The sequence below is a fragment of the Musca domestica genome, unplaced genomic scaffold (assembly GCF_030504385.1).
Source record: "Musca domestica strain aabys unplaced genomic scaffold, Musca_domestica.polishedcontigs.V.1.1 15, whole genome shotgun sequence".
Lineage (NCBI taxonomy): Eukaryota > Metazoa > Arthropoda > Insecta > Diptera > Muscidae > Musca > Musca domestica.
Genome location: NW_026712207.1, coordinates 16,093,681 through 16,106,947, shown reverse-complemented (window position 1 = coordinate 16,106,947; position 13,267 = coordinate 16,093,681). Strand labels below are relative to the sequence as shown.

The window sequence follows — 13,267 nt, the reverse complement described above, 5'->3', positions numbered from 1 at the left end:
CAACAAGCAAAGTTCAAGCTCGTCCCGATCGATCTATACCAAAGGTAAGATATTTATTTTCTTTTAGCACTTTCGCATCTGTTCAGCACGAATTCTAAAAACCTATGTTTTTACACCCGAGGGTATATTTTGTATGGAGGGTATATTAAGTTTGTCATTCCGTTTGTAACACCTCGAAATATACATTTTTGATCACCATAAAATTCTATGTCGATTAATGGATGTCCGTCCGTCCGTATGTCTGTCTTTCTCTCCGTTCGTCTGCCCGTCTCTGGAAATCACTCAAGCTTTCGAACAAAATGAAGCAGGTTGATAAAATTTTACTCAGATGTGTGTTAGGTCTGCCGGACTTTTGGTATTGAAAATGGGCTATATATGCTAACGTTTTGATATAGCCCCCAATATAAGTGTATTTTTTGCTGATGATTTTAGCGACATTATTCACGAATTTTGTATTTGAAATTTCTATTAGGTAATACAGTGTATTACCGAAAATTGCATATGCAAGTCCAGATATAGCCCCCATATAACGGCACCTCCCTATAATCGGTATTTTGATGGTTTATGCGACATTTTTGACGGGAAATGTTTAAAATTTGTAATTTGAGGTTCTTTGATGGAAAATGGCTAATACAGGTCCACGTCTTCGTATAGCCCCCTATAACGCTAACTCTTTATATTCGGTATTTTGATAACTTTGTGTGACCCAAAATTGCCTTTGCAGGACCATGTCTTCGTATGGGTCACATATAAAGGTACCTCCCTATATTTGGTATTTTGAGGGTTTAAGTGACTTTATTCACCGGAATATTTTAAATTTTCATATTTTATTTTCCTAATGGGTACTACAAACTATGACAGAAAATTGCATATACAGATCCAGGTATTCGTATGTCTCCCATATAACCTATATTCGGTATTTTGATGATTTAAGAGACATTAACCACCGGAATTGTTTTACATTTCATATTTGAAGTTCGCAACCGGTACTGCAGCCAATTAGAAAAATTACTTTTGCAGGTCTTCTTCTTCGTATATCCCTCATATAAGGGTTTTCGTTTAAACGGTATTTTTTGACAATTTTTTTTAATTTTCAAGTTTCTTTCAAATGGTGGAGGGTATGAAAAGTTCAGCCCGGCCGAGCTTAGGTGCTTTTTTATTTGTTTTCTTTCAGCATATCAACCCCTAGATCTTTCTGATTGATCTATATCATTAACAAGTATGTAGTACCATTTTACTACTTTCCGTATCTTTTCAATATGAATACCAACCTCCGAACTTAATTTTAACCCTGCAAATCAGGATTGCCCACAAATCAAATTGCAGGCTAATATTTCGATTCCGTTTTCCTCATATGAATATTTGGCACATATTAATATGTATCAGATACTTAAGAATAATTTCCCAAAAAAATTTCTATCCGGTCAAACATAAATAAATGAAATAGGTTTTAGGAAATTCGTATTAAATAGAATTAAAAAATATTTAATTATTTGGCAAAAAAAAGCTGTAAAAAAACTTATAACTCTTTATAATTATTTTTTACCATGTAATAATGTACTTTTAAATATTTTTCAATTCTATTTAATACGAATTTCCTAAAAACTATTTTCATTTTACTTCTGCATACCAGAGTGGTACTAATACTTACTTTTTAGAACATTTTAGTTTTAAGTACTCTTTACCCAGTTTTTTAACTTAACAACTATTTAGGAAAGCCTAGAACCAAAAAACACTTCAAAAGCGAACACTTCTTAGTTTACGAGGCAAACAAATCTTTATTCTTAAATATATAAAACAAGTAAGCAAAGGCTACAGTCGAGCGGGGCCGACAGTTGAATACCCTACAACACTATAATATATGATACAGTTTATATAGGCCAGATACTCGAAAGAATTCCACAAGATATTGTGACAAATAATAAAAGTAAACCATCAGGTTTCGTTCTCTAATTTTCGAATAATAGAAACTTGAACTAATTTGCTCATTTCCAATTTATAGGTAGATATTGCACGTACATGGTCTTCCTAGATCTGGAACCAATATTTCCCAAAGACCTATAATCTCTCAGAAGTGGCACAAGATTAACACTTATTATTGGTTTTTGACTAAAACGCATCTATATGAGATACAGACATTTGACTATATTCTTCCACGAAATCAGCCTTAACGAAATAGTCAGAAGTGCGTCTTTCCTGTATTTGTGAATTCTCCAAAAAGTCACTCGAATGGATATTTTCGTATTTTGTCTACAAAAGTTGGCAAACTATTTCACACATTGAATATTTTTGGATGGCTATCCAACACTGCTTGGCTTTTGCAATGTCCGGTAAGCCCCATTGAAATGCGTGAGAATCGGGCGATAATTACGACCTGCTGACAATTTTGCAGTTTTTTCGTCCATTTCAACCCCTAAATATATGGCGATCATCTCCAAAAAGAGTAGGCTTCTATTCTGACCCTCAGTTTATCCCCATGCAAAATTTCGTAAGGATCGGGTCATAAATGCGATCTGTATATGATATCCTGATATCCTAACTACTTAGTTTTGTTAGCTGTAGAAATATTACCAAATGTTTAATTCAAAATGAAAAAATGCCAAAAAATATGACAAAATTGAAAAAATATGAGAAAATTTTACAAAATCAATATTTTCATCTTTACAGAGATATTTTTATGCGATTTTTTTAGATGTTTTTTCTTTCCTGCCAAGAGGCCATTCTGAATTAATGAGAACTGTCGAAATCAGTTCAGCCGTTCTCGACATATAAGATATCTTTCAAGCATATCTTCTTTGATAGACATATATATCGCACCTATTTTGCTAAATATCCGATTTGTTGGATGTCAACATCAATACAAAGGTCAGAAGTAACCTTGTGATGGCTTTATGATTTCGCCGGGATTTAAAATATTCGCGGTTTAATGAAAAATTTTGAATTTTTTCAACACAAAAGATATGGTCTATTTTACCCGCTAAATATTATCCGATGGTCACCCAAATTAGTAGGCTTCTTCCACGCCCTAAACTCTAGCTACATGCGAAATTCCGCGTCGATTGGCCTATAATTGCGACCTGTACAGCAACTTCAAAATCAGGAATTTTTTCAGTTTTTGGTCCATTTCAACCCCTAAATATTATGCAATCATCTCCAAAAGAAATAGGGTTCTATTCTGACCCTAGCCCCACCTCCATTCTAAATTTCGTGAAGATCGGGCCATAATTGCGACCTGTAGAGTGATTACAAATTAACATGGACAGACGGACAGACGGACAGACGGACGGACGGACATACATAGCTAGATCGACTCAGCTCGGCGAGCTAGGAAGATCCATATATACTTTCCTATATGGGAAACCAATATTTCGAGGTGTTACATAAATTCTGGCCCAATCAAACTTATAATACCCCCAACACATAGTGTTGTAGGGTATAAAAATACAACTTAAATGGTAAATATTTTACATACAAATTTAGTAAATTATGATACAAGGACAATTTACAAAAGACAACAATTCAAGTTGTAAAAAAATACAATACAAATAATAATAACGAGATTCTAAATAAAATATAGGCATTCTTGGACATTTTAAAGCACGGTGCCGGCGTTCTACAGACTGACATTGTTATGACGTGTCCATTAAGAAAGAAAATAAAACTTAGTTCATTTATTTCTGCTAATTGTTAACAATATTTAAACTAGATTACTCTATTTTATTATTTACTTTCTAAATAAAATTAATCCTTTTTAAGGACTATTTTGACTAACATATACATACACACATTGGATTGTTTGGATTTATGTAAATTGTTTAATAAAATAGCTCAATAAAATAATTTAAGATTTCATTTGTTTCACAACCTTTGTTTTGTTTCACTAATTCTGACACACAAATTGACATACTTAGGATAGCTGTTTACGGGAGGGAGGATGTGGGTGGACGGATCCTATCATTATTGGACTAAATTTATACATACACCTCGCCAGTCTTTTGTTCCGGCGGACGTTTGGCTAATGTTGATGGCGCCGATGTTGCAATGGAGGAAATCTTTTCCCTGGCCGTATTTGTGGTGGTGGTGCCAACACCAACAGCAGCACCACTAACTGCATGCTGAGACACCGTGGCACCATCGGTTATATCCTTAACATCGGGAGAACCTTCGGAACGTATAGAGTTCCTTCGTTCCAACAGATATGAGTCGCTGATGTTGAGATTTAAATTGCCATTGAAGCTGTTGTTGCGAGAGATGTTGGTGCCACCGTTCAATGGCTTCAGCGAGAGCAGAGCGGTACCACCATTGTTTTCCAGTTTATCGTTGAAATTCAATTCAGTGATGGACACAGCAGATGGTGAGCGCTGTATGGAGAGTGACAATGGTATGGTGGTAATAACTTCATTCGAATCGAAGGCCGATGCTGTGGTGGTAATCGTTGGTATTTGTGTGGAAGATATGGGTAAGATGCTCAAAGTGCCCGTAGTGTCTGTGGCACTTGTTGTAACCGTAAAGGGGAATGAGAGTGTGGTGATATTCGTTGTTACAGGTATATCTAACAAAGAGAGAGAAAGAGATTACATTTATTAAACGAGTGACAATCATGTCCAGAAATGGGTACTCACTTGAAGCCAAATTGCTTGGCAATACTGCCTGGGCCAATGCAGCCGTCTGCGGATGTCCTGGAATTAAAGTATTATTCGATGATGAACTATCCATTTCCTTGATGGGTGATAGGAGTAAAGTGCCCAAAACTTGACCATCTAGATTATTATTGGTGGTGCTTGCATAGGGATACATTGTGGTTTGTGTACTCAATTGTGGTGTCATTAGAACAGCCGTATTGGCGCTATTGGTGGTGGCTGTGGTATTGTTGGTGGTGTTGGCTATAAATATTGTGCAGATATCAAAAATAAAAATATAAATGAATAAATATGTTCTTAACGAGTGCTACAGATAACAGGTGTTGCAAAAGAGAAAGAAAGGAAGGAGAAATTACCATTCACATCTTTGTCAATGTTAGGTGGTTCCTTGGTAACATCAGGAGTAGGTATACGAGGACGGGATTTTGAAGTGTTGGCATTCAAACCATTTAAACGAGAATCTACATAGATAAAGTACGAAATAAGAGAAAAATGAAAAAAAAGAATAGAGCGGAATAAAACAACTGAATAAGGAAAAAAGCCAGATGGATTATAGAATAAGCATTGCGGAACACTAAGATATCATGGCTACAGGGAGAGAAGAAACAAATATACAATTTTCCTCGTGGTCGATGGCATGGTAATAATACATTTTCTTGATATCTAAAAGAAGAATTTATTTTTTTCGGTATTTCACAATTATATGTAAGGAAACGAAGTAGCATGAATTCGGTATGTGTTGACATTGGCGGGTCCACTTCCTTTGCGAGAATTTCTTTGACCCATACGCAATGGAATTGGCGACTTGAATCCACTAATGTTCTGTTCTGGACCCTGCAATAATCTACTGGTTTTGTAATTTTCTCCGATATCATAAGGGGAAAATTACATTCTTGAAGTTCTGGAACAGGGTTGATAAATTCGGTAAACTATAAACCTGCTATTATATCTATGAAATATCGATTTTTTTAAACTTTAATATAAGATGTATGTAAATGAAAGTGCATTTGATCAGATTGAGATCAAATTTAGCTATGATGAACAATTTTTTCGATTCTAATACAAATGCCCTGCAAATATTGGATACAAAAAATAGGAAAAATTCATATATTCTGTATATGCAAAGTATTTTTGCCTTTTTAACCATAATATAAGATATATGCATGCATAAAATATGTAATTGTATGTGATAGTCTTCGGATTTATATGCAACTCAATATGTGATCCGATTGGGTTCATATTTGGATGCAAAATGAATAAAATCTGCATACGCAAACAAAATAGTTTTTATACCCTCCGCCATTCTATGAAGCGAATATCAATTTTGTCATTCCGTCTGTAACTCCTCGAAATAATCATGATACACCCTACAAAGTATATGTGTTCTGGGTCAGCGTAAAAGGCATAGTCGATTTAGCGATGTCCGTCTGTCTGTTTTAATCACGACATCTTTCGAACGAATTGAGATAGAAGACTAAAATTGTGCACACATGTGCATCTTTCCAGTAGGCAGGTTAAGGTCATAAATGGGCTATGTCGGCAGACGTTTTTGTATAGCCCAAATATAACGGTCCTCCCAATATTCCGTATTTTAACGATTTTATCGACATTATTCACCGGAATTGTTACAATTTTCGTATTTAAATTTCGTAATGGGTACTATAGCCTATGACAAAAAATATCGTGTGTAGGTTCACGTCTTCGTATAGCCCTCATGTAACGATACCTCCTTTTATTCGGTATGTTGATGGTATTAGCGACATTATTCACCGGAATTGTTTCAAATTTCGTATGTGGAGATTCCAATAGGTGCTACAGCCTGCGACAAAAAATTACATATGCAGGCTCACGTCTTTCTATAGCCCCTATGTAACGGTACCTCCCAATGTTCGGTATTTTGATGATTTTAGCGACATTATTCACCGGAATTTTTTCAAATTTCATACTTGAAGTTCGTAATGGGTACTACAAATTACGACAGAAAATTATCTATGCATGTCCATGTTTTCGTATTTTTTATTGGCCATATGCTAAATTTGCTATTCTAGCTCCTGCAAGAATCTACTTGTTTTGCAATTTTTTTCGATATCGTAAAAGAAAAATGGGTTATAGTCATAACAATTTCACATTCTTGCAGGATCTGGAAAAAAGCAATATAGTTTCTAAATTGACTTGTGGTATTGCCGAACCTAGCTGCTTTTTATTTATTGAGATCAAATTTTCCACAAAAACGATATGCTTGGCCCAAGGACGAAGTCTTTTGAAAGTGGTGAGAATCGGTCAAAGTTTACATCCCAAATGCTAGCAAATTAAGTCTAGAGGGAAATATGTCAAGTTTTGTGAAAATCGGTTGAGATATGGCTATGGCTCTCATATATATTGTTCATCCGATTTGTTATGTTAATAAGCACTCTATAACAATGATATTCGAAAACAAGTAAGCAAAGGCTATAGTCGTGCGGGGCCGACTATGTAATACCCTACAACACTTCAATATGATAGAAGCCCCCTTATGTCCAAATCCAAATTACAGAAGATATCGCTTTTGAAATAATGTCACGTAAAAAAACCAAAAGTTCGCCTTTGTGTATTTCGGATATCGCACGTAGGTAATGCTGGTATTTATTCACACAAAAGTAATAGTCCATTCAACCCGCTGTCCTAAACTCTAACTTCATGGGAAATTTCATGCCCTTTGGTTTCAATTTGTGACCTTTCAAAATCAGGAACATTTTGAATTGTTGGTCCATTTCAACCCCCAAATATATTGCGGACACCTTTAAAACCAATAGGCCTAGCCCTTTTGAGCCTAACCCTGCACTTATGAAAATTTTCATGAGGATTGGACAATAATTGCAATCTGTATATAATAACCCCAGCTGAAAAAATATTACAAAATATACACTCCAATATTATAATGCCATGTTTACGTTAGAACTTTTTGTAGGGTTAACCTACTTTGACAGGATTTATTTGAAGTAAAAGTAATGGATATGACAATTTAAATCCAAACCCAGTGGGTTAACCCTCATATATATAAACGTACTATAAGACAAATTGAAAAAATCGCATGCGATAAAAAATATGAAAAATAAAAAAAATGTCACAAAATACTACAACATCTATTTTAACATCACAACTGGTATTTTTTTTGCCATTTTTTTTAGATTTTATGCTTTTATGCCAAGAGGGCATTCTGAATTGGCAAAATTGGTCAAAATCGGTCAGGCCATTCTTGAGATATAAGCATTCTACCTAACATCCCCTTCCTTTGTATATACACATTGTATATATTCGCTATATATATCCGATATATTTACTATCGGCATCGACGTAACGGTCAGAACTGACCCGTTCGTCTATTTGTGATTTCGTCGGGATTAAAAATATTCGCGGTTCAATGAAAAATTTGACTTTTATTTAACACAAATGTTGTGGCCTATTTCACCCGATATTACCCGATGAACATCAAAATTGGAAGGTTTCTGCCCAGCCCTAAGCTCTAGCCCCATGCTAACTTTCGCTTTGTTTGGTCCATAATTGCGACCTGTAGAGCAACAGCAAAATCCGGAATTTTTTCAGTTTTTGGTCCATTTCGACCCCTAAATCTTATGCGATCATCTCCAAAATAAATAGGGTTCTATTCTGACCATAGCCCCACCTCCATTCTAAATTTCGTGAAGATCGGGCCATTATTGCAACCTGTAGAGTGATCACAAATTAACATGGTCAGACGGACGGACGGACATACATAGCTAGATCGACTCAGCTCGGCGAGCTAGGAAGATCCATATATACTTTCCTATATGGGAAATCAATATTTCGTGGTGTTACATAATTTTTGGCCCAATCAAACTTATAATACCCCAACACATAGTGTTGTAGGGTATAAAAATATATAAAATACAGCTCCGAAATATCGTTGCCAAATATTGTCGGGATCGGTTCAGGTTTGCATATCGGCTCAGATTTGCTTGTGAACAAAATGTTTAATATAAGTCCGAATTGAATGGAATTTGACATATATTACAACATTCAGCCAGGAAGAAAGTGTGTCAAAATTTGTGAAAATCGGTTCCATATATATTTCATCCGATTTTGTATTTAAAACCATTACAAACCGTAAAATCAGAGTTATCTGTCAGAGACAGGATAGAAATACTTTTTTTTATTGCATGGAGGTCGGCTCAGATTTGGATATTGATCCCTTATATTTCTTCATCCGATTTCACTTTTTTTTGTACACCAAAAGTGTAATATGGATTGTGGTGAAAATCCGGTCAGATATAGCTATAGCTTCAAAGTATATGTTTAAATTTAAACGTTCTCAAAATCGAGAGATTTATGTCTCTCCAATTCTCCACATACTATTTCCTTTCGGTTTTAAATTATTACCGATCTAAAGCCACAATAGGCATTCAAAAACGATAATTGTTGGTATTATCTACTTCACATAAATTCCCAATACAAACTTTTATTTGTCACGGATGTATCAACTAAATCTGCATAGTGTCCCGCGAGACATTTGACCTTCCTTTATTGATTTATGTCATTTTTTATATCCTGATTGTGGAATGTATTTGGTCCATCCAGGCTCACAATACTCCTTTGAAATGTTGCCATATTTATCGACGCATATGTGTGAATACTGTACAAGGACATTAAAAAATGTTCGGTATTTTAAGGACATTATCCTTTGTTGCAGTAACTTTAGATTATTTGGACTATTCATGAAAATTTGCCCCATCTCCATTTTTTCTTGATTTCCCTGTCAAAGTCATTTTGATTTCTGTTTTTTTTTTTTTAATTAAATCTAAGAAGCCTATACTCTTTGCATTACTATAAAATTTTATAGATATTTATAGAAATGAATTATAATTCATAAAATATTTTTTCCGACCACCAACAAACATTATAACATCAATATCCCTCTTCCACCTAAGAATTTTTTGATTTTTACAAAAATTCTCCACAAACTAAAAAAAACTTGAACTTACTTTGTTTGATTAGCTGCCTTTGGGCACGCAACGATTTCCGATGCACAAACTTATCATAGAGGCTCGGCTTGGCTTGCATTTGCTGCTGCTGTTGTTGTTGTTGGATTTGTTGCTGCTGTTGTTGCTGGACAATGGTCATGGGCAGACCAGATTCCGGGCTGGAGTACACAGAGTTCAAGCGATTTCGATTGAATGCCATTCCACCCGATGAATAGGCGGTCGATTGGCTACGCATTGATCCCATGCGTGACAGTTGTCGTACCAGCCAATTATTTTTACGTCTTTCCACCATGGGAGTATCGACACTTTCCTGTACGTTTTAAAAATAAAAATGTTTTAATTCATTTTTGTTTAATTCTACACATTTTACTTACATAGTCGGCATAGACATCGTCGGGTATGCGCTTGCCTCCACCTGGCACAATGTTGGCATACATGGCATCCTCTTTTTTAACTTTGTAATTCTCTGCCGAGCCTTTGGGCTCATCCTTGCGATAATGTTCCGAAGCTACGGTGTAGGGCAAGTCTTTTGGCACCACACATTCCCAGTATTGATCTCGCAGTAGTTCTGGATGTTCTTCGTGCATTTCGTCAACGATCATGTAGGCAGCCTGTAAAGGAATTAAATCACCATAGGGTTATTGAGATTTATCTGGTATGTTAATTCGCGTGAATACTGGCGAGCAGGTACTTTTTGGCCTTGGCTTTGCTGCCAAAAAATAAAAAAACGCCGAAACCCGCATGTGTGTGTGTGTGAATATAAAACCGGTACACCGGCTACGTCATGTTTTTTGTCACTTTAATAACACAATAATAATTGGTTAAACGCTTATTCGCCGTAATTATTTGTTATTGCTTTTTTTGCGAATTCCAAAAAAACCTTCAAAAATATCGAAACCCATCCATACTGTCAAGAACAGCCGAATATTTAGCGGAATTAAATAAACAAGTGTTAACAAAACCCAACCTATAATTTTGTGGCGACCGAAATGCTAGGGAATGACAGCGCAAAGCTGTCCTTCACAGGCTTGAAACTGTGTGTTTATTGTTGTGATAAGTCCAAGTGTCGATGATAAGCGTTTTTTCTTTGCTGTTTGTGCATAATCAATATTTTAATATTATTTTGTTTTATTGCCATTTGGGCTGACGTGACATGAGAGGTACTTAGAGTTGCTCCTCATGTTAGTTTCGTTTTGAAAATCATAAATTCTAATATTCAAGACAAATTACAAGAAAGCGTATGACAGTTTTGTGTTCAGCACAAGTGAATAGTTTAGGGAAATTATAATTAATTTTAGATATTTGTGACTGTTGCGAAACTATTAATGACTGGAAAATTCTATTTATAACCATCTGGTTTAATTTTAATAAAACTAAAACATTTTTTCGATGTGTTTTTTTATGCCGCAATTTTTTTTTGACAAATTAGATGACCCTTCACAAGTTTTTGCAGGGATTCCGATTGTTTAGTTTTTTCAGGACATTTTGAAACGGTCTAGGAGTGTCCGTTCTTTCGTCTGTCTGGCTGGTACTTACGATAACTCTCGAAACTTCACTATCAAACGAGTTCGGAGATGGGCAATATCGGTCCACCCCTTCTGGTACCTCCCCCACTAAAGGTCGAAATATTCAAACGAAATATTTTACTGCACAAAAGGAGAAAGGATAACCACATTTTGCTCCAACTTTGCAAATCCTAATATTTTCTTCAGTGCTAGATCAGGTGCGGAAATGGACAATATCGGCCCACTCTATCAAGTACCTCCCCCACAAAGGGCCAAAATTTTGAAAAATTATAACGCTTATAAAATGTGATGTAAGAGTCCGACTGTTTTCAAATTTCACACATCCCAATATTTTTATTAACCCAAAGTCTGATGTTAAGATGGGCAATATCGGTCTGATCCTCCTTCTGGTACCTCCCCCACAAAAGATCGAAATTTTCAAAAAAAAAAATATATATTTTTTTTCTGCGCAGAAAGAGCAAGGATAATCCGATTTTGCTCCAACTTTGCAAATCCTAATATTTGCATTAGTTCTAGGACAGGTGCAAAAATGGACACTGTCGGTCCACTCCACCAAGTACCTCCTCCACAAAGGGTCAAAATTTTAAATAATATTAACTCGTACATAATTTGACGTAAGAGTCCGATTCTCTTCCAATTACACAATTTTTGTATTAGCTCAAGGTCTGGCGTGAAAAAGGAATATATCGGTCCACTCCTCCCTCAAAAAGGGTAAACAATCTGAATAACAAAATGAATGATAAAATCCGAAATAAGCATCCGGTTCTCTCCATATTTTACATATCCCATCATTTCTACTAACACAAAGTCTGCTGTGAATATGGGATATACCATTCCATTTCTCACTGGTACCTCCCACTCAAAGGATCAAAATTTTGAATACCCATGAAGCTCTTAAAACGCGAAATTAACATTTGATTCCATTCGGACTTGGCATATCTCAATATTGCAATCAACACAAGATCTGTTCTAAAGATGGTAGAGATCGGGCCATCTGGTACCTCCCCCACGAAGGGGAGATAAGCATCCAACTCTCTTCAAATTTGAGATATACAAAAATTTTTGCTAACACAGGTGAGAACCCCTTTTGGTACCTCACTCACAGAGGATCACAATTGTCAATACTTTTAGCTGTAATAACTTGCGAAACAAGTCAGCGACTCTTTACAACTTGCTATATCTAAACATTTTTCTCAACCAGAAACCTAAGTTGAATATGGAATTTATGATTTCGCATAAAATTGGATATAAATGTTCGATTTTCTTGTAATTTTGCCATACGAAAATTTTTATCTCGCACATATCTCACGCACATTTAACATTTTCTAAAAATTATCACATATCTCATACAAAGTGAAGGAAGTAGTCGATATAGTCCAAACCTGGCACGTCGCAATATTTATATCGTATTTATTTAGGTCCGAACCTCCGAAACCTACGCCATAGGCAGTCAAAATTAGAATAATCATAACAGAAGTCAAAATATATTTAAATCATCGAAAATTGGCTGAGGGTATATATCTGTCGGTAAAATCGACTGGTACTTTTTAACTTGTTTTTTTATAAACAGAAAAAGTAAGAGCTCTCTCTTCCATATCCTCTGAATAACAATAGTACCCAAATTTTAGCAACAGTTTTGTTAAAAACTGCAAAACACATACAACCATTTATCGCTACACCTCATATCTGAATATCGTTCTTATCCCATACATCTGCCATATTTTTTTGGGAAGTATCTCATGAGAACAGATGCTATCTCTCATCTAGGCTAAAATGGTATTCTGTCGACAGTTACAACACAATTTGTAAGTTATCGCTGCGGTTGGAATGTGATGGCACGAATGTATCTGTTTCGCTGAAAAAGTTTAACTGGCGACCGGTTAATCGAATTGACAAGAAACATATCCAACAAAGACTAGTCATTAACACGTAAATTGTCATCGCTGTTAAGATTAACAAAAATGAGTTGTTTCTTGTTGCTGCTTCAAAGTGGCACGTGCTAAAAATAAACTTGAAGCACAGAAAATTGGTGAAGAGACAAGCAATTCCGATTCCACAACGACAACAACAACAGCAATAAATAATCGGTGTGGTTTTTCTTTAT

General features: G+C 35.5%; 1 protein-coding gene across 4 annotated transcripts in view; it reads right to left on the bottom strand.

Annotated features, from left to right (window-relative positions):
* Positions 1-1,758: 1,758 nt before the first annotated feature.
* The window catches only part of LOC101900043 (bestrophin-2), a 47,392-nt gene continuing 35,883 nt past the window's right edge, over positions 1,759-13,267 (bottom strand). For 2 of the 4 annotated variants that reach the window (XM_059119720.1, XM_059119721.1), the window contains exons 8-12: positions 10,012-10,248; positions 9,638-9,947; positions 4,997-5,101; positions 4,623-4,883; positions 1,759-4,552 (exon numbers count right to left, since the gene is read on the bottom strand). In XM_059119720.1, the coding sequence (XP_058975703.1) occupies positions 3,972-4,552; positions 4,623-4,883; positions 4,997-5,101; positions 9,638-9,947; positions 10,012-10,248 (1,494 nt within the window). In that variant the 3' untranslated portion in view covers positions 1,759-3,971. The remainder of the gene's footprint in view (positions 4,553-4,622; positions 4,884-4,996; positions 5,102-9,637; positions 9,948-10,011; positions 10,249-13,267) is intronic. The other 2 variants (XM_059119722.1, XM_059119723.1) reach the window with 2 other exon arrangements.